Here is a 19640-nt window from a genome sequence, read left to right on the forward strand (position 1 = left end):
TTTTTTATATTTTTTTAATGAATTTAGATTGTTTTTAAATAATGTCAAGTAAAAAAGTTAAAGTTGCTTTAAAACTTGCCAAACAGGAAATTCAGAAGAAAAACTTTGAAGGAGCAATTACACATTGTAATGTAAGTAATTATCTGTTAAAACTTTTTATGATTTTTCGACAACTAAATATATATAACTTATTACACAAGGTATGAGATCATGACAAATCACAAAACCTTTAAAATTTTAAACAAAAAACTTTATACTTACTAATATTGATCATATTAACTTTATACAACCAATAAGACCTTACTAAATTGGATATTTTTACATGAATGCTTAAACAGGTTTTAAACCAGTTTTCAAAAGCTGTAAATTGGTGAACCAAAATAATAACATTTTTTGGTATATTTTTTTGAAAAGTTGGCAAAAATAGTAGAAAAATTTTATTAAAGCCTATTTTAAAGCGTAGTTAAACTCATTTTAAAACATGATTTAAACGCCTTATGTCAAATGCATTGTTAATAACAAGAATTGATTTTATAAAATCAATAATGTTTTAACATTCTACATTGACAAAACCTAAAAATTAACTTTGTTTTTTGTTCTTAATCCAGGAGGTTTTAGACAGCGACCCTCACAACTACAACGCTCATGTTTTCCTTGGCTTGAGTTATGCTGAGTTATCTCAACTCAAAAACTCAATCGAGTCTTACCACACTGCCATTAAGTTATCACCTGATGAAGTGTTAGCTTACCATGGATTGGGAAACCTGTTTACAAAACATTGGAAGGGGAATTTAACGAAAGAAAATATTAAAGACAAGATTTTTGCTTATGAAAATTTGATGCGCTTAACTGATAAGTAAGGTTTTATGTTTTGTTTAATTGTCACTTTTCTGGGCTATTTACGATAATATTTTTATATAAATTTATCCTCGATGTTGGAGGGGTAACTTCACGACCTAAACTTAGAATAAACCGGCAGCATGGTGTAGTGGTAAGAACACTTGTTACACCACACATGAGGTAGTAGTTTCAATCCCCACTGATCTCATGCTGTAGCGCCCTTAAGTAAGGCGCTATAAACAGTACAAAGTCCTGCTGAGTCAGCACCTAATCAGCAGCATAATTATCGAGCAATTATAATCTATATTACTCCTGCTGCAGGCAACTCGAGACTGGGTCAGGGTAACTAATGTTACTCTATGTTTAAGTTCGACTTTCCCACATTCGACTTTCCCACATTCGACTTTCCCACATTCGACTTTCCCACATTGAGGATAAAGATGTATTTAAAATAAAATGAATAACAACTGTTAACTTAAATGATTTATTAAACATAAACCTTATTCAAATAGAATACAACATAAATTAGAAACATAAAAGAACATAACATAATCATGCACTAGAATAGAACTTAACATAGAAAGGTCTTCTCACAACCAAGGTGAAAACTAAATGACTTTAAGTAACACAAAAGTATGGTAAAAAGTAGGAAAATCAGTCATGCATAAAATAACAAAGTAACTAGTCATGCATGAAAATAAAATAAAACAAATAAGTATACTATAAATAAAACACAACAGAATTATTATATGATTTAACAAATTCATTATGTTTTTTTTTTTTTAGTTAATTGGTAAGAATCCAGTGTTTAAAACCTCTAAAAGGTTTAAAGTATTAACACCAGTTTTGGTTAAACAATCAGCCAATTGATTTTTGGTATTAACCCAATTAATTGAACTTATATCTCTGTTTTCAATCATCTCACGTATGGCTCCAACATCTATGCGTAACCGTTTGTCTGTCACACTTTTAATAGATCGTGATGAATCATATACAGAGCGGCTATCTGTGATGGCCGCTATAGGAAGCAAGTCATTTTTAATTTTTCCATAAAATAGTTCTGTAAACACTGAACGTATAAATATAGCTCCATCAATGCCATCCATTAAAGCCAAAGTCTCAGCTGCTAAAGTACTTCTTGTAATTCGTCTTATTTTTCTTGATTGCCAGCTTAGTAAATTGCAACTGTTGTTCTCTCCAACAAGAAATATAAGGTATGCGCCTTGACTTCCAACATTTGTTAAATTTCCGAAAGCAGCATCAGTATACACAACTAATCGCAAATTTTCAGAATTACCCAAGTTTTTAAACACAATACCTGATTGATAAGATTTTACCTTTCGAATAACTTTATTACACGCAATAAGATCTTTAATTTTTGCTTCTTTAAAATTGGTTGCAAGTAGGCATGTCTCAAAACTTATTTCAGGCCTTGTTTGACTGCTTAGCCAAAGCAGTTGTCCAATCTTTGATCTTAGTAAATTTTGTTCCATAATTGTTAAATCTTTTTCAGGAAACTGTCTTTTTGAGACTTCAACTTCTATAGGCTTCAAGTTGTTTGTGTAGTCTTTCTGAGTAATCAAAACCTTATTTTCAATTTGTTGTACTTCTAATCCTATATATTTAAATTTTGTTTCGGTTTCCTTACCAATTTGAAATGTGTTTCTAAGATCATTTATAACTGAATTCCTAAAACTTTCAGTTCCACCCCATAGAAAATCATCAACATATACACATATGATACCTTGCAGTTCAACTCCACAATGCCAATAAAATACAGCTGGGTCTAGTTTTAAAATATTTCCCTTTGCAGATACCATAAAATCCTTAACCCGATTATACCACAGTTTAGAAGCATCATTTAGGCCGTACACACACTTTCGCAATTTCCAGACACAATCGGTTGAACAATCTGCTTCTTTGGGTGGTTTAAGAAAAATATCCCGATTAACCAGTTTTCCTTGCAAGAAAGCTGTCTTAATGTCCATGCTTCTTAATGTCCATTGTTTTTGCTGAAAAATAGAAATTATTGTTCTCAGAGAATCCTTAGAGCAAGTTGGGCTTTCCTTATCTAAAATATTGCGATCAAATTCCTCAAATCCTCTAGCTACAAGACGAGCCTTTTGAACCTGTTGTCCATTTCTATACTTCCATGAACATATCCATCTAACAGATATACATTGTTGACCATTGAATGGAACTTCCTCATAAACATCATTTTCTTTCCAACTTTTTAGTTCACATTCTTTAGCATCATTAAACAAATCTGTTGATAAGTGATGAATTTCTTCTGAAACAACCGCATTTGATTCACTATTCTCTAACAGCTTTAAGTGTGTAACCTTTTCAAAATTGACCCATTGTTTTTCTCCCTTTATATCAATGGGGGCTAAAAATTCCACATTAAAAGCGTTACTGTATCTGCCAGTCGCTTTTCCAGCTCTATTAATAATTTTTCCTGTACAGAGTGTACCATCCTCATCCACGAATTCAACTTCAAGACCTTTTTTTAGTTTCGGAGATTGAGTTGTGGTTGGGACTTCAGGAGGAGTAGAAAGATTTTTATCAATGCTTATGTCCTCATCGCTTGACTCATAACTTGTTATCTTCTTTACAACTGGTTCACGACAAGGAGAAATATTCTCACTTTCTTTTATCTCTAAAGGATCTAAATTATCAGAGTCAATTGGTTGTACCCGACAACTATGAGCTTTAATGTGCTGTCCACCATGCCTCATAAAGACAACTGGACCATCTTGACCCAAGACCGTAGCAGGTCCTTTCCACAAATTAATATCTTCTCGTTTGTAATAAACTTTGTCACCAATACAAAAACTTTCTCTGGTTTGTCGAGTTTGCATTCTTAATGCTCGTTTTAATTTTTCTGAAGATTCAGCCGCAATAAACAATCGCCTAGCATTGTGCAATGCAGAAATGTTTTCTCCAACATGACGGCTCTTCGTTTCCCCTTCTAATGCTGGAAGGTCATTAGTTAAATTTGTAGGCAACCTTGTGTTTTGACCAAAAACTAACTGATTTGGACTAAAACCATAATTATTTATTAAGGAGTTCTTAGCACTCAATGCCCAAGCAACAGCGGTATCCCAATCACAGTTTACATCATTTTTAAGTTTTAAAATCATATCTGTAAGTATTCCATTATGTCTTTCACAAACACCATTTGACCAAGGAGAATAAGAAGGAGTGGTCATCACAGAGATGTTAAAATTTTCACACATGTCTTGAAACTCAGAGTTATTAAACTCTCGACCATTATCACTAAGAACGTTTTCCGGTGCACCAAACAAACTCACCCAATACTTGAGAAAATTTTTAACAATTGTACCAGATGTTTTTCTTTCAATAACCACAGCATTGCTATATCGTGTAAAGACATCAATCATATGAAAATACCAGACATTACGATCAAGTTCGTGAAGATCTATTGCAACAGTTGAATTAAATTTTCTAGCGCAGGAAAGTCCAACACAGGGTTTTGAAGGATTGCGTTTAAACCGTAAACAAATGTCACACTTGGAAATCTCATTGTCAATAACATCCGACAAATCCTTAGTAAGGACATTAACATCTTTTAAAAGTCGTTTTAAATGATCTCCTGAAGCATGACCAAATTGCTTATGTAATTTAAGAATTTTTTTTTCTTTTATCGTTTAAAGACATTGCATTAAAATTTAATAACAGAACATCTTCTTCCTTTAGCATATCAGAATCAAGTGACCGAGGAGCAATTTCAATGCAATAATGGCCGCTTGTTGACAAATTCAAATATACTTCCTTCCCAAATATTTCAGCTTTATCGTCACTTAAATCAATTTTTGCGTTTGCTTTCTTCAATGATGACTTACTAAGCAGTAAAGGAAGATTATCTCGTACGACTTCAACATCAATATAACAAAATTTTTCTCCAACTAAAGCTGGTATTCTTGCCTTCATGAATGAAAATATTCTTCTTCCATCTCCAAATCGAAAGCTTGTTTTGCTTGGACTACTTTTTACACTACTTTTATGATAAAAATTAAGTCCTTTGACATAGTTGTCATACCACTTTTTTCCACATACTGTTTTTGTACAGGCTGTGTCAATCACAGCTGATCCCATGACCTCAGTAACAAAAATTTCTGATTCAATGTTGTCGTTCATCAAAACAACATCTACAACCTCAGACTCAGCTGGGCATGTTACAATGTTAACTGCTCCATCACGAAACCGATGGGGACACTTTGCAGCCCAATGCATTTTGGAATCACAAATCATGCATCTGGTAACATTTCCAAATTTATCTAACTTATTTAGCTTTCTTTTGAAATTAAAGTTTGAATTACTGTATTGCCCAGTTTTTCTAAAATTTTTAAAAGAATTTTCTGGTTGTTTTGAATAAAATACTTCTTCTTTGATCTTAATACATGAAGTGGACTCAGTAACCTTGTCGAAAATTCTTTTTAAAGCAGATTTTAAACTAGAAAATTTCAAGTCACTGCCCATAGTGAGAACTAACTGTCTTTCAGTGTCAGAAAGACCAGCATGATCTATCAGTTTAAAACCTAATATTGTATCAGGTAGTTTCATATCATAAACAGACATCCCATGATATAAATGTTCATATTCCAGAATATAATCTGACATTGTCATGCCTTCACTTTTTTTAAAGTTGTTAAATTTTTGATATGCATTATAAGCATCATCTGCCTTTTCATTCTTGAATGCCAAGTCTAACTTTATTAACAACTTGGTCATTCCATCATTACTATGAAGGTCTTCAGTTCCTAATTCAGAAACTGCCTTTTCAGCTCTAACATTTCCTTCCAGAGCTTCTAGAAGAACAATAATGGCTTGTTCCTTCTTGTCAACTGATGTGACAAGTTGCCACATGGCAATCTTTCTTCTCCATACTTCATATGGAACATTCTCTCCAAACTTTGGAGGCGCTTTTTTACTAACAGTTGCCATTTCAAATTCCAATTAACAACCAACCATCCTCTGCTACCATTGTTAACTTAAATGATTTATTAAACATAAACCTTATTCAAATAGAATACAACATAAATTAGAAACATAAAAGAACATAACATACTCATGCACTAGAATAGAACTTAACATAGAAAGGTCTTCTCACAACCAAGGTGAAAACTAAATGACTTTAAGTAACACAAAAGTATGGTAAAAAGTAGGAAAATCAGTCATGCATAAAATAACAAAGTAACTAGTCATGCATGAAAATAAAATAAAACAAATAAGTATACTATAAATAAAACACAACAGAATTATTATATGATTTAACAACAACTGTTAACCCGACCTAGTCTTGGGTTGCCTTTGGCAGTTTGGTATATTATAAATTAAATTTACTTATCATTTAAACTGTTAATTAAGTGTTTGCTCAGCATGAAAGCAGTGGGGATCGAACCCAGGACCTCATTTTGTGTAATAAATGTTCTAACCATTACACTTCGCTGACTGGTTTATTTAAAAAAATAGATATCATTTTTTAAACTTCATTTTTTTTAATTTATTTATTTTTTAAACTAAAAGATATTAATTGAGTTTTAAAAATTCATTTTTTTGCAGATCAAATGCGGACAAAATTCTTGATTTTATCACAATTCTTTCAAAAAGTTATTGCCAAGTAGAAAACTATAAAGAAGCAATCAAAATATTAAAAGAAAATTCTGAATTGGTTAAATCATGTGAAAATAACAAAACATTTTTAAAATGTGTCATTAATGTTATTGTAACATGTAAAAATCAAGTTTCGGAGCTAAAAGAATATTTTCAGTTCGTAAGTTTTATTATTAACATTTAGTGTTTTAGTATATTTTAGTTCATAGCCAATGGTCAGCATTTTAATTGTCATAATATGGTCACAACTCTTAACTAATTTTTACCGCACCACAAATGGCAGTTTTATTTATTTTGTAGGCCCATAAATTAAACATACAAATATATCGTTCACTGAGCTTTGTTTTATATCTAGATGATTTAAAAATAATCATTTTTTTGATAATTTTTATAAAATAATCATTTTAACATAACCAAATTATCCCCCGATTTTTTATTTAATGTTATTTTGTTAAATGTAAAATTCAAACCTGTATATTACATCAGTATAACCTTAAATTTAATACAATTATTTTATTTACAGATTTTACAATTAGTTGTTCAATATTGTGATCTACCAGACATACAAATATTGGACAAAGAAAAAGCTTTAAGATCAGCTCTGTTAACTTCACCCAAGATATTTCCTGATAGTTTTGTTAAAGGTTTGGTTGAAACTTCCCAAGAAATGTTAAAATCTGATTCCCAATTTGCGATGGGTATCTTAGTTCAGATTCAACTGCAGAATGGATTCAGTAAATTTTTATTTATTCTTATATGGTTAATTTTAATGCCTGAATCTAAAATATTATTTACTTATACCACTATTCTAGAGTTTTTTGTATTAATTTATCCTCAATGTGGGAAGGCTGACCTTACCACCTAAACATAGAGTAACATTTAATACCCTGACCCAGTCTCGAGTTAACTTTTGTAGTTTGTGATATTATTCATTATATTTGCCCAGCAATTAAATTACTAATTAAATGTTGGCTCAGCAGGAGTTTATACTGTTCATAGTGCCTTATTTAAGGGGGCTACAGCATTAGAGCAGTGAGGATTGAACTCACGACCTCATGTAGTGTAGCAAGTGTTCTAACCACTACGCCATGTTTTTATCAATATTAAAATAATTTATGTAAAATGCTTTACATTTTATTTTCAGATAATCTTGATATATCCCTGGACACCTACAACCAACATATCTCCAATTATAATGGTTTATACAAGGATATATTATATGCTTATAACTTGTATAAAAAGGGAAAACAAAGTTACCAACAAATAGTTGAGTTATTAGAGAAAGGGTTGAAACTTTGTTCTGATTTTTTGCCAGCTTATACTTGCTTGAATAAGGGTTATATTTACCTGCATCAATACTTCACAGCACAGGACAAAACAAGGTAGAATTTGTTTTTAAAAGATTAAACATTTTGACATTTTTTTGTAGTATATATAGATTGATAATTTATTGATATGAAATCAGGTTTAAAAATTTTTACATTTTAAAGCAATTTTTTTGATGTATATTTCTATACTTAATGTTGGTAGACTAAATTTACAACCTAAGCATAGAGTAACATTTGTTACCCTGACCCAGTCTCAAGTTGACTAAGGTGGTTTGGAATAACATTTATAGAGCCTTATTCAAGGACGCTACAGCATGATAACTTTGGGGATCGTACCTGTGACCTTATATTGTGAAGCCAAGTGTTCTAACCACTACACCACGCTGCTGACTTTTAAAAATTGACTAAAAATTCAATTTAAATTATTTTTTTAGGTTAGCTTTACAGTTATGCAAATCTGTTGAAGAAAATAAGGTAACTAATATAACTTGGTTGGTTAAGATTTCAAAGATATCTGAAATTAAAATTGAAATAATGAAATGTGAGGCTGAAGCACTCAGTAATTCTCATAATCTTTCAACTAAAACATCGGCCATCGATGTCTATGAGAAAGTAAGTTCTTTTGGTTTAGTTTCACTTGAACAATTTCTTTTTGTATATTTATTTATCCTCGATGTGGGAAAGTCGAATGCATGACTTAAACATAGAGTAACAATTGTTACTTCGACCCAGTCTCGAGTTACCTGTGGCAGTTTGAAATATTATAGATTATAATTACCCAATAAGTAAGCTGATGATTAAGTGCTGGTTCAGCAGGAGTTCGTACCGTTTATATCACCTTATTCAAGGGCGCTCATAGTCTCTTATTAAACTAGTGTATATTATCTTTCCACCATAATTAATTTTAAAATTATAATATCTAAATAAAATATATTTTATTAGTTGATTTCTATTGAACCTAATTCTATTCCATCTCTTATTGGGATCTCAAGATTAATGATAAGTTTAAACAAATTGGAAGATGCAGCGAAATATTTAGAAATTGGACAAAGTTTGGTGAACAACAATCCAGTTATAGAAAGTTTAACAACTTATTTACATTTTCTGGTGAATATTTTTGTACTTAATATACAAATTATATAAATGACATAATTCGGCAATTAATATATACATAAGCTTAAAACAAGTTGTGGTTGTAAAGTTTGTATATATATAAGTTTAATTGCTCTGGCAGCATGGTGTAGTAGTGGTTAGAACACTTGATTTTAGTACTTGAGGTCCTTGGTTTGATACCCACTGCTCTCATGCTGTAGCGCCCTTGAGTAAGGCGCTATAAACAATATGAAGTCCTGCTGAGCCAGCACTTATTCAATTATTGGGCTTTGATCCCCACTGCTTTCATATTGTACCTACCTAGAATAAGGTTGTAAAATTAAATTGGCCAAGTTTAAGCTGTAAAGTTACTATTTTTGTGAATTAATATGGGTTATTGTGTGAATTTTAGACTACTAAATTGACTTAACTTTTAGAATTTATTTTCTAGCTACTGGGATATCACAACGAGCAATTAAAAAATATTTTGAAGTTTTAAAATTAAAAGAAATTTATGTTCCAGCATTAAAAGGTAAATGTAACATTATATTTGTAAGTAATATTTAAATTAAGTGTTACAATATTTTAAATAATGCTGCTGTAACATGCCAGCAGCAGGAACTAAACTTGTGACCTCATGTCTTACTTAAGTATGCTACAACATGTCAGCAGTGGGAATCAAATGCAGGACCTCAGGTCTTACTAAAGAATGCTACAACATGCCAGCAGTGGGAATCGAATCCAGAATCGCAGGTCTTACTCAAGGATGCTACAACATGCTAGCAGTGGGAATCAAACCCAGGACCCCAAGTCTTACTTAAAGATGCTACAACATGCTAGCAGTGGGAATCAAACGTATGGCTTCAGGTCTTACTCAAGAATGCTACAACATGCTAGCAGTGGGAATCAAACCAAGAACCTCACAGCTTACTTAAACATGCTACAACATGCCAGCAGTTAGAATTAAACCCAGAACTTCAGGTCTTACTAAGGATGCTACAACATGCTAGCAGTGGAATTTGAACCCAGAACCTCTGGTATTTTTCCAATGGCATGCAACTTTTAGCAGTAGGAATCAAGTCATGGTCTTAGGCCTTAAAAGACCATGTACAGAGCTATCATATGAACTTTTTGCTAAGTCTAAGTTCTTAACATTAAAATATTCATTCAATAAGTTTAAATATTGTTTTCAACAGGCTTGGGTGAATGTTATTGCTCGCTTGCCAGGCAAATGTTATCTGAAGGTCGATATTTAAGTTGTGTTGATCAAATACAACAAGCTATCAACCACTTTGCACCGCTGTGTATGCCAGGTAACTAATACAGTTGGTTTCTAAATCTTTTCATTTCTATAAACATCAATGTTCAGTAAACATCCCAATAAACAGCCAATATCACCGGGTTAACTGTATACTATTTATAAATAAGGGAACATAGTGGATGATTTATATATATGTAAATATATTTATGTTCCGTTTATATACTTGCAAAATAAATAAAACTGCAGTTTGTGGTGTGCAGGTAAATTATTGTGGGCAAATATTAGTTAAGAGTTGCGACCATATTACAACAAATGAAATGCCATTCAAAGAGCTATTGACTAGTAATTATAAAAAGTACTTAAGGCTTGGTTGACCTTTCAATTTGACGAAAAACTTTATTTTTTATTCTTTTTATGTAGAAGTGATCTATCTTGTATATGGAAGTTGTTGGGGGATAGTTGTACAATGTTACATCCACTATATACAAGTAATGTCAAGTTAAATGTACCTACAGGACTCGGTGATGGGAAATTTAAAAACTCGGCAGAAGTATCTATATTAGGAAAATGTGAGGTAGGTTAAATACTGTTGTTAATATTTAATTTTTTGTGATCTGTTTTTGCTACCAGACCAGCAGTATAATGTAGTAGTTACAACATTTGGCTTTACTACATGGGGCCGTGGGTTTGATCCCCACTGCTCTCATGCTGTAGCGCCCTGAAGTAAGTTGCTAAAAACAGTATGAACTCGTGCTGAGCCAGTACTTAATTATCAATGTAATTAACGGGCAATTATAATCTATAATATCCCAAACTGCCAAAGTCAACTCGAAACTGAGTTGGGGTAACTAATGTTACTCTATGTTTAGGTCGTGAAGTCAACCTTTCCACATTGGAAATATATAAATATAAATAAATTTACAAATGTGATTTTGCTTAATTTTTTATATTTTTTTGTAGGTGTTACAACTGGGAAGTGTAATGTACAGCAGAGCATTATATTTGAACCAAACTAATGGTTTATTATGGCATGATTTGGGCCTTAATTACTTTTACCAATCTAAAGAAAACAAGTCATCTCACCTAGCTGCTAAATCTGTATCTGTAAGTACAAGATACTTAATATTGATATTTTATCGTTAAGTTTTTACGAAAGTTGATATTTTGATCCATTTGCTAGAAAAATATTTTCAAAACTTAAATTTTTAGGTTCTCCAAAAAGCTTTACAATATGAAGCAAATAATCATTTAATATGGAACACATTGGGAGTAGTTGCAGCATCTGAACATGTACAGGTAAAATATTTTTCAACTGTTTGTTGGTTGACCTGGGTTCGATCCCCACTGCTTCCATGCTGTTAAACTTTTCAGTTTCTAAAAACGACATAAACTCCTGCTTAGCCAAAAAGCAGCATCATTATTAGCCAATTATAATCAATAATATTCTAAACTGCCAAAGACACTTAATCAGCAGCTTAATTATCGGGCAATTATGATCTATAATTTTCCAAAACTGTCTAAGGCAACTCGAGACTGGGTCAGGGTAACTGATTTTACTCTATGTTTAGATCATGAAGTCTTCCTTTGCCATATCAAAATTAAATACAGAAATAAAGTTTTTTCCTAAATTTTTTTTTCACAGAATAAAGCATTAGCTCAACATTGCTTCATAACATCCATTCAACATGACCCAAACAACTGCAAAGCTTGGAACAACTTAGCTACGTTATACGTCCAACAATCTTGAGATTAAACTTGCTCACAAGGCTTTTAAAGTGGCACAAAGTCTGGAACCTTCTTTCATCAATGCTTGGATTGGACAGGTAGATTGTTTCTAATTTTTAAATTTCATATTTTAACTTTATTTCTTTAAAATGATCACATTTTGAATTTCACATAATGAAAAATTTACAAAACTAAAGCTGTTTTGAACATGTTTTTATGCTTACTCTGCTAAAATAATTATTAATTTAAAATTTGACTCCTTTTTTAGATGATTACGTTTAAAGTTTACATAATGATATATTTACGAAATTAAATTTGTTTTTAACTTGTGTTTTTTAGGCCCATATTGCTGAAATAATTGGTAGTGAAGAAAGTTATGATTTGTTTCAGCACACAGTTTCATTATCTTTACATGAGCAAGCATCTGCTGGTAATTATTTGTGTTTGTCTTAATATAAAATGCCAATTTTTAGCCATTAGTAAAGTCTATTTTAACACATGAACCCAGTTTAAATTGCCTTGTTTATACAAGAAGGTGACAGTGTAAAATAGTTAAAACACTGGGCTTTATCGCATACAGTCATTTGGGACTATTAGGGTTTTAAAACACCCAAACTCCTGCTTATCCAAAAACTACTAAACAGTTATTAGCTTTAGCACCTTCAAGTTAAGAAATATAAAAGGTGCACTGCTGATTCAAACACATATTCACAGCAGCTTAATTATCGGGCAATTATAATCTATAATATCCCAAACTGCCAAAGTCAACTTGAGACTGGGGTCAGGGTAACTGATGTTACTCTATGTTTAGGCTAATAAGTTGACCTTTCCACATCATATTGTCTATTTTTTACCTATAAAGTTTGTAGCATCTTTCTTAAACAAACTTTTTACAAAGGAAATTTAAATCAACTTAAAAATAAGTTTAAAATTGAAGACTCTTTATTAATTATAAATATTTGCAGGTTATGTTGATATGGTTTGCAAAACACTGACTGAAAACAACAACAAAACGGGGTTAACTTATTCTGACAATCTTACAACTTGTAACACTTTGTCCCTGTCTGTTGAACAACTTTCAAAATATACAAATAAATATCCAGATTGGTGAGTTTATTTGTACCTTAAATTATTTATAAGAGGACCTAAAGGTTTATTGTAAATACTGGCTGCATAGTTTAGTAGTCAACACTTGGTTGTACCACATAAGGTCCTGGGTTCGATCCCCACTGCTCTTATGCTGTAGCCTCTTAAGTAAGGTGCTAAAAACAGTATAAACTCTTGGTAAGCGAGCACTTAATCAGCAATTTAATTACCGGGCAATTATAATCAATAATATCCCAAACTGCTAAAGGCAACTTAAGACTGGGTCAGGGTAACAAATGTTACTCTATGTTTAGGTCTTTAAGTTTCCCACATCTAGGATAAATAAATATATAAATTAAAGAGGTTTCATTTTTTATTAACTTTAAAAATGATTTTGTTTCAGTGAGTGGGCAGCTAGTATGCATGGAATGGTTCTTGAGAAATGTGGACATAACAATTCATCTGAAACTGCTTATCTTAACTGCTTGAACATTTTGAAATCTCAAAATGCATCCACAACTAAACTAAACAAAGCAAGAAGTAATTATGCCAGAATATTATGGTAGGTTCTTTTGCATTTTTTAAGTTTATTTAAAAAAACTTGTTGCCCACCTTCTGGTAGAAATTTTAATTGTTGTAATATGGTTGCAACTCTCAACTAATATTCGCTCATGATAATTTACCCACACACCACAAACAGCAGTTTTATTTATTTTGTAGGCCTATATATTACACATACAAATATATATTACAATATGCTTCATTATATATAAATTAATATAAATCTAATTGGTATTTTTATATAAAGATTTGTTAGTAGTGGTTTATATTAGTACTTTAACTAAGTCTCAAGTTGAACAAATTGAGAATATTTTTGTATTAGGATTACTATAAACTTTACATTTTAAACCATGACCAATAGGTTTTAAAAAAATATATTTGCATTTATTTTTTGTTTTACTTTTACAGCAAAAACCACAAGTACAAAGAAAGTATTTCAATATACAAGGAGATAGGGTCGGATAACTGTGATGTTTATGAGTTGTGTGGATTTGCTTTAAATCTGTTTTACCTAAAAGAATTCCAATCGGCATTGGGTGTATATGATCAGGTAGATCATGATTTATTTTAAAATATTTTTATAGAGTAACAAAACATAGAGTAACATTAGTTGCCACGACCCAGTCTCGAGTTTTTTTTGGCACTTTGGAATATCATAAATTATAATTGCTCAATAATTATGCTGCTGATTGATTAAGTGCTGGCTCAGCAGGAGTTTTTACCGTTTATAGGGCCTTACTCAAGGGCGCTACAGCATGAGAGCAGTGGGGATCTAACCGAAAATCTCATGTAGTGAAACCAAGGGTTTTAACCACCACACTGTTGGTCACTGGTAAAAATTTATGAATTCGGAAAATTGTAGTTAATATAAAATAAATTTTAATTTTTGGTTTAAGGCAATTGAGTTAAGTTCAAACAAAAATGATCAAGTGTTTATAAATTGTGCAAAATCCATTGTTCTGTGGAATATGGAAAACAAAAAACAAGCTTTAAGTGAATTATGTTCTTGTGATGACTTAGTTGAAACAACCCAGTTACAACTAGCTATGGGTAAGTAATCTTAAGTCTTGGGTTTGATTCTAGCTGCTGGCATAATGTAGCATCCTTGGGTAAGACCTGAGGTTCTGGGTTTGATTTCCACTGCTGGAAAATTGTGATATTCTTAAGTAAGACCTAAGATCCTGGGTTCAATTCCCATTGCTGGCATGTTGTAGCATCCTTAATTAAGACTTAAGATCCTGGGTTTAATTCTCACTGCTGGTATGTTGTAGCATCCTTGAGTAAGACTTGAGATCTTGGGTTTAATTCCCACTGCTGGCATGTTGTAGCATCCTTAAGTAAGACCTGATATCCTGGGTTTGATTCTCACTGCTGGTATGTTGTAGCATCCTTAATTAAGACTTAAGATCCTGGGTTTAATTCTTACTGCTGGTATGTTGTAGTATCCTTAAGTAAGACGTGTGGTCCAGGGTTTGATTCCCACTGCTGGTATGTTGTAGTATCCTTTAGTATGGCTTGAGATCCAGGATTTAATTCTCACTGCTGGCATGTTAAAGCACTCTTATGTAAGACCTGAGGTCTTGGTTTGATTTCTTCAATATTTAAAAGTATTGTAAAAAATTCAAATTGTTTTTTCATATTTAGCAATTCTAACCAAAGATGAAACAACAACTCAAAATTTATTGGAGAAACTAAACAAGGAATGTAACCTGGTTGAAAATCCTGAAAACAATTTGAATTGTTTGTTATTAATATCTGCATTCATGATTCTTGATCAACGTAAAGCAATTGTTTTAGCACAAAAGTTTGTTAATGGGTGAATACTTTTTTCATTTTATCTTAATTACCCAAATGATGTAAAAGTTTATAACTTAAGTATATTTACTGGCAGTGTGGTGAAGTGGTTGGTCAAAACACTTGGCTACACTACATAAGGCCCTGTGTTTGATCCCCACTGCTTTCATGTAGTGAGTTAGGCAATATAAATAGTATAAACTTCTGCTAAGCCAGCACTTAATCAGCAGCTTAATTATCGGGCAATTATAATCTACATAACATTCCAAACTGCTACAGACAACTTGAGACTGGGCCAAGGTAACAAATGGTACTCTAAGTTTAGGCTATAAAGTTGACCTTTCCGCATCGAGGATGAATAAATCTACAAAAAAAAATTACTATTAAAATTATTGTTTTTTGTAGATTTCCGTACAGTTTCCAATGTAGAGAATTGCTGACAAAAGTAATTCTAACCCAACCTAACATAAATGTATCTCAAGCATTAACTCAATCCACCTCAATGTTGCATAACCACAATAAGGATGATACAAACCTAACTGTCAACAAACTGTTGCCGGTGTTTGGGGAGAATAATAAGCATGAACGTATCATGATGCTTAATGCATTAGTTATGTTGGCTTCTGGACAGCACAACCACCAAGATAAGTAAGTTAATTTAATTAACTGTGGCTTTAAATTACTTTTGGTTATTCTTGAGTAAGATTATGAGATCCTGGGTTTGATTCTCACTGCTGGCATATTGTATCATTCTTAAGTAAGATCTGAGATCTTGGATTTGATTTTCACACATAGCATGTTGTAGCATCTTTGAGTGAGTCCTGTGGTCCTGGGTTTAATCTAATTATTTACATATTGTAGTATTTGTTAACCACTTGAATTAATCTAAAATATAAGTTTTAAAATTTTTTTATCAATTTACATTCAGTTCCACAAATGAAAAAGATTCAATAAAGACAGCTCAAAGATTAGCTCACTTGTATCCTTATAACACTGACTCATCGATGATATTAAGTTGTGCTTGTTATGCTAAGGCTGTTCTTGATACATTTGTTGGGTGAGTAATTGAAAATTTAAATTTTTGAGTTATAGAGTTAATTAATTTTTTTAATTCTCTAAACATTTAAATCGGCATCGTGGTATAGTGGTAAGAACACTTGCTACACTACATGAGGTCGTAGGTTCAATACTCACTGCTTTTATGCTGTAGCGCCCTTGAGTAAGGCGCTATAAACAATATGAACTCCTGCTGATCCAACACTTAATCAGCAGCATAATTATCGGGCAATTATAATCTATAATATCTTAAACCGCCACAGGCAACTCGAGACTGGGTTGAAGTAACTATTGTTATTGTTTAGGTCAGGCAGTCGACCCTTGCTAATAAATTAAAAAATATCTTTATATAGTTGACTGATTTTATTACAGTTTTAAAAATGATTCTTATTTGTTGGATGTATGCTCAAAGTTATCTTCATATCTAACCAACCAAACCCGGTGTTCAAGTTCTAAAGATTGGATGACAATACAACAAGTACTAACATGTGTTGTAAGTAAGGAATATGAGAAAGCTGTAGACCTTATTTCAAATGTAAGTTTTTGTATTTTACGTTTAGAGGCTCGGTAAAATTTGGTCTAAAAATTTTATAATATAAAGCTAAGTAGGTTACCTATTGGACCCTTATATAAAGTTTTTAACTAAATAAACAGTAGCCAATAGCCTGACCAACAGTCTGTATTTTAGTCTTCAAAAAAATAAAACTGCTATTTGTGGTGTGATGGTAAATTATTAAGCAAATATTAGTTGAGAGTTGCAACCATATTATGACAATCAAAATACTGATCGTATGGCGGGCTATTGATTTGTATTAACCCAGTTTATTTTTAGGCAGCCAAGTTGGAGCCATACAATGCTGAATGTTTCTTGTACATTGGTCACTACTACAGAGATATTAGTAAAGATTTGTTGAGGGCCAAGAAATGTTATCAGAAATGTTTAGATTTGGATCCATTTAATGATCAAGCTGGAGCAGCATTAGCTGATCTGCTTACCAATGAAGGTTTGATTAATAAAGAGTGTAGTTGTTAAAACACTTGGTTTTACTACATAAGATTCTGGGTTCGATTCCCACTGCTCTGATGCTGTAGTGCCCTTCATTAAGGCGCTATAAATGGTTTGAACTCGTGCTCAGCACTTAATCAGCAGCATGATTACCGGGCAATTATAAACAATAATGTTCCAAACTGCCAAAGTTAACTCAAGACTGGATTGGGGTAACTGATGTTACTCTGTGTTTAAGTCATGAAGTCGACTTTTCCACATCGAGGATAAAGATAAATGTGAAAAAGATTAATCCTAAAAAAATTTTATTATTTCACAATTTGTTTTTTAAATTTTAGGTGATTTTGATTCTGCTATTCTATTGTACGAAAAAATCACGAACTCTAGTGCCCCTGGTGGACAGAAATGGGCTTGGTTAAGATTAGGATTATGTCGGTTAAAAACTAAAGAAACAACGAGTGCCATTACTTGCTTTCAAGCTGCATTAAGAGCTGATGCCAGCGATTAGTAAGTGGATATAAATAATAAACTAAATACTTGATTAAAATCTAATATTTTGTTCATGTTTTTGGCTGCTTTTAAATTACTGGTTGTAACATCTTAGCGGAGTGGTAAGTACACTTGCTACACCACACATTAGATCATGGTTCAATCCCCACTGCTCTCATGCTGTAGCGCCCTTGAGTAAGGGGCTATAAACAATATTAACTCCTGCTGAGCCAACATTTAATCAATTATTGGGCAATTTTAATCTATAATGTTTCCAACCGCTTAAAGCAACTCGAGACTGGGTCGGGGTAACTGATGTTTTTCTATGTTTAAGTCGCGCATTCGACCTTCCCACATCAAAGTTAAACTTATATACCAAAAAATTAATAAAAAAAACGTTGTCACAACGAATCTATGCTTGTTGTAATTCACCTAATAAAAAAATCTTTTTTAAAATAATATGGAAATAAATATCATATTTAATGTTATAGTATATGCTGGGAATGCTTAGGTGAAGGGTATCTAAACAGAGGAAGTTACACTGCAGCTTGGAAGTCCTTCAGTCAAGCTCACAAACTTAATCCTTCTTCAGTGTACGCTGTGTACCAGATGGCAGCCATTAAACAGGTGATTATGGGGTTAAGATGTGTTTTATAATAAATCAGTAGAGGGCACAATTATAGAAAATACTGGATTTTATTATGTGGGGTCTTGGGTTTGATCCCCACTGCTTCTATTTTGTACTTTCCTAGAATAAGGTTGTAATAATCAAATTGGTCTATGTTAAAGCTGTAAAGTTGCTATTTTTGTGAATTAATATGGGTTATTATGTGAATTTTAGACTACTAAATTGACTTAACTTTTTAAATTTATTTTCTGGCTGCTGGGATATCACAACGAAGCAATTGAAAAATATTTTGAAGTTTTAAGATTAAAAGAAATTTATGTTCCAGCATTAAAAGGTAAATGTAACGATATATTTGTAAGTAATATTTTAATTAAGTGTTACAATATTTTAAATAATGCTGCTATAACATGCCAGCAGCAGAAACTAAACTTGTAACCTCATGTCTTACTTAAGGGTGCTACAACATGCCAGCAGTGGGAATCAAACCCGAGATCTTAGGTCTTACCTAACAATGCTACAACATGCCAGCAGTGGGAATCAAACCAAGAACCTCAGGTTTTACTCAAGGGTGCTACAACATGCCAGCAGTAAGAATCAAACCCAGAATATAAGATCTTACCCAAGAATGCTACAACATGTCAGCAGTGAAAATCAAACCCAGGACCTCAGGTCTTACTTAAGTATGCTACAACATGTCAGCAATTAGAATCAAACCAAGAACCTCAGGTTTTACTCAAGGATGCTATAACATGCCAGCAGTGGGAATCAAACTCAGGACCTCAGGTCTTACTTAGGATGCTACAACATGCCAGCAGTGGGAATCAAACCCAGAACCTCTGGTATTTTTCCAATAGGATGCAACTTTTAGCAGTAGGAATCAAGTCATGGTTTTAGGCATAAAAGACCATGTACAGAGCTATCATATAAACTTTTTGCCAAGTCTAAGTTCTTAACATTAAAATGTTTATTCAAAAAAGTTTAACATTTGTTTTTAACAGGCTTGGGTGAATGTTATTGCTCGCTTGCCAGACAAATGTTATCTGAAGGTCGATATTTAAGTATATTTTGATTTTGTTAAATTTAATTTTGGATAATGTTTAACTCTTGATTGTAACAATTGAGGACAAAGTTTAATTT

The 19640-nt window shown here is 32.3% G+C and overlaps 2 protein-coding genes across 2 annotated transcripts; both read left to right on the forward strand.

The window, feature by feature from the left end:
* Positions 1-30: 30 nt before the first annotated feature.
* LOC145752069 (uncharacterized) lies at positions 31-10606 on the forward strand. Its single transcript, XM_082568269.1, has 10 exons — positions 31-131; positions 609-856; positions 6427-6637; positions 7001-7211; positions 7622-7859; positions 8240-8417; positions 8748-8912; positions 9349-9429; positions 10094-10210; positions 10579-10606. Exons 1-8 carry the CDS (start codon positions 42-44, stop codon positions 9394-9396), a joined length of 1389 nt encoding a protein of 462 aa, XP_082424395.1. The 5' UTR covers positions 31-41; the 3' UTR covers positions 9397-9429; positions 10094-10210; positions 10579-10606.
* LOC145753583 (tetratricopeptide repeat protein 37-like) lies at positions 9901-19618 on the forward strand. The gene is made up of 21 exons (XM_082569988.1): positions 9901-9934; positions 10094-10210; positions 10286-10298; positions 10579-10732; positions 11119-11262; positions 11368-11454; positions 11925-11981; positions 12223-12313; positions 12849-12990; positions 13373-13531; positions 13939-14080; positions 14427-14580; positions 15175-15346; positions 15730-15972; positions 16253-16381; positions 16753-16915; positions 17213-17384; positions 17725-17893; positions 18367-18502; positions 18778-18837; positions 19502-19618. Exons 1-20 carry the CDS (start codon positions 9901-9903, stop codon positions 18802-18804), a joined length of 2505 nt encoding a protein of 834 aa, XP_082426114.1. The 3' UTR covers positions 18805-18837; positions 19502-19618.
* Positions 19619-19640: the final 22 nt, after the last annotated feature.

Source organism: Corella eumyota, chromosome 5 (assembly GCF_963082875.1).
Source record: "Corella eumyota chromosome 5, kaCorEumy4.1, whole genome shotgun sequence".
NCBI lineage: Eukaryota > Metazoa > Chordata > Ascidiacea > Phlebobranchia > Corellidae > Corella > Corella eumyota.

Coding starts and splice junctions, on each gene's coding strand:
- LOC145753583 (XM_082569988.1), top strand. CDS start 9,901: ATGCTAGCAGTGGAATTTGAACCCAGAACCTCTG. Junction 13,532..13,938: donor AATTATGCCAGAATATTATG/GTAGGTTCTTTT, acceptor TTACTTTTACAG/CAAAAACCACAAGTACAAAG. Junction 15,973..16,252: donor CAGCACAACCACCAAGATAA/GTAAGTTAATTT, acceptor ATTTACATTCAG/TTCCACAAATGAAAAAGATT.
- LOC145752069 (XM_082568269.1), top strand. CDS start 42: ATGTCAAGTAAAAAAGTTAAAGTTGCTTTAAAACTTGCCAAACAGGAA. Junction 132..608: donor GAGCAATTACACATTGTAAT/GTAAGTAATTAT, acceptor TTCTTAATCCAG/GAGGTTTTAGACAGCGACCC. Junction 8,913..9,348: donor CAACTTATTTACATTTTCTG/GTGAATATTTTT, acceptor TTTATTTTCTAG/CTACTGGGATATCACAACGA.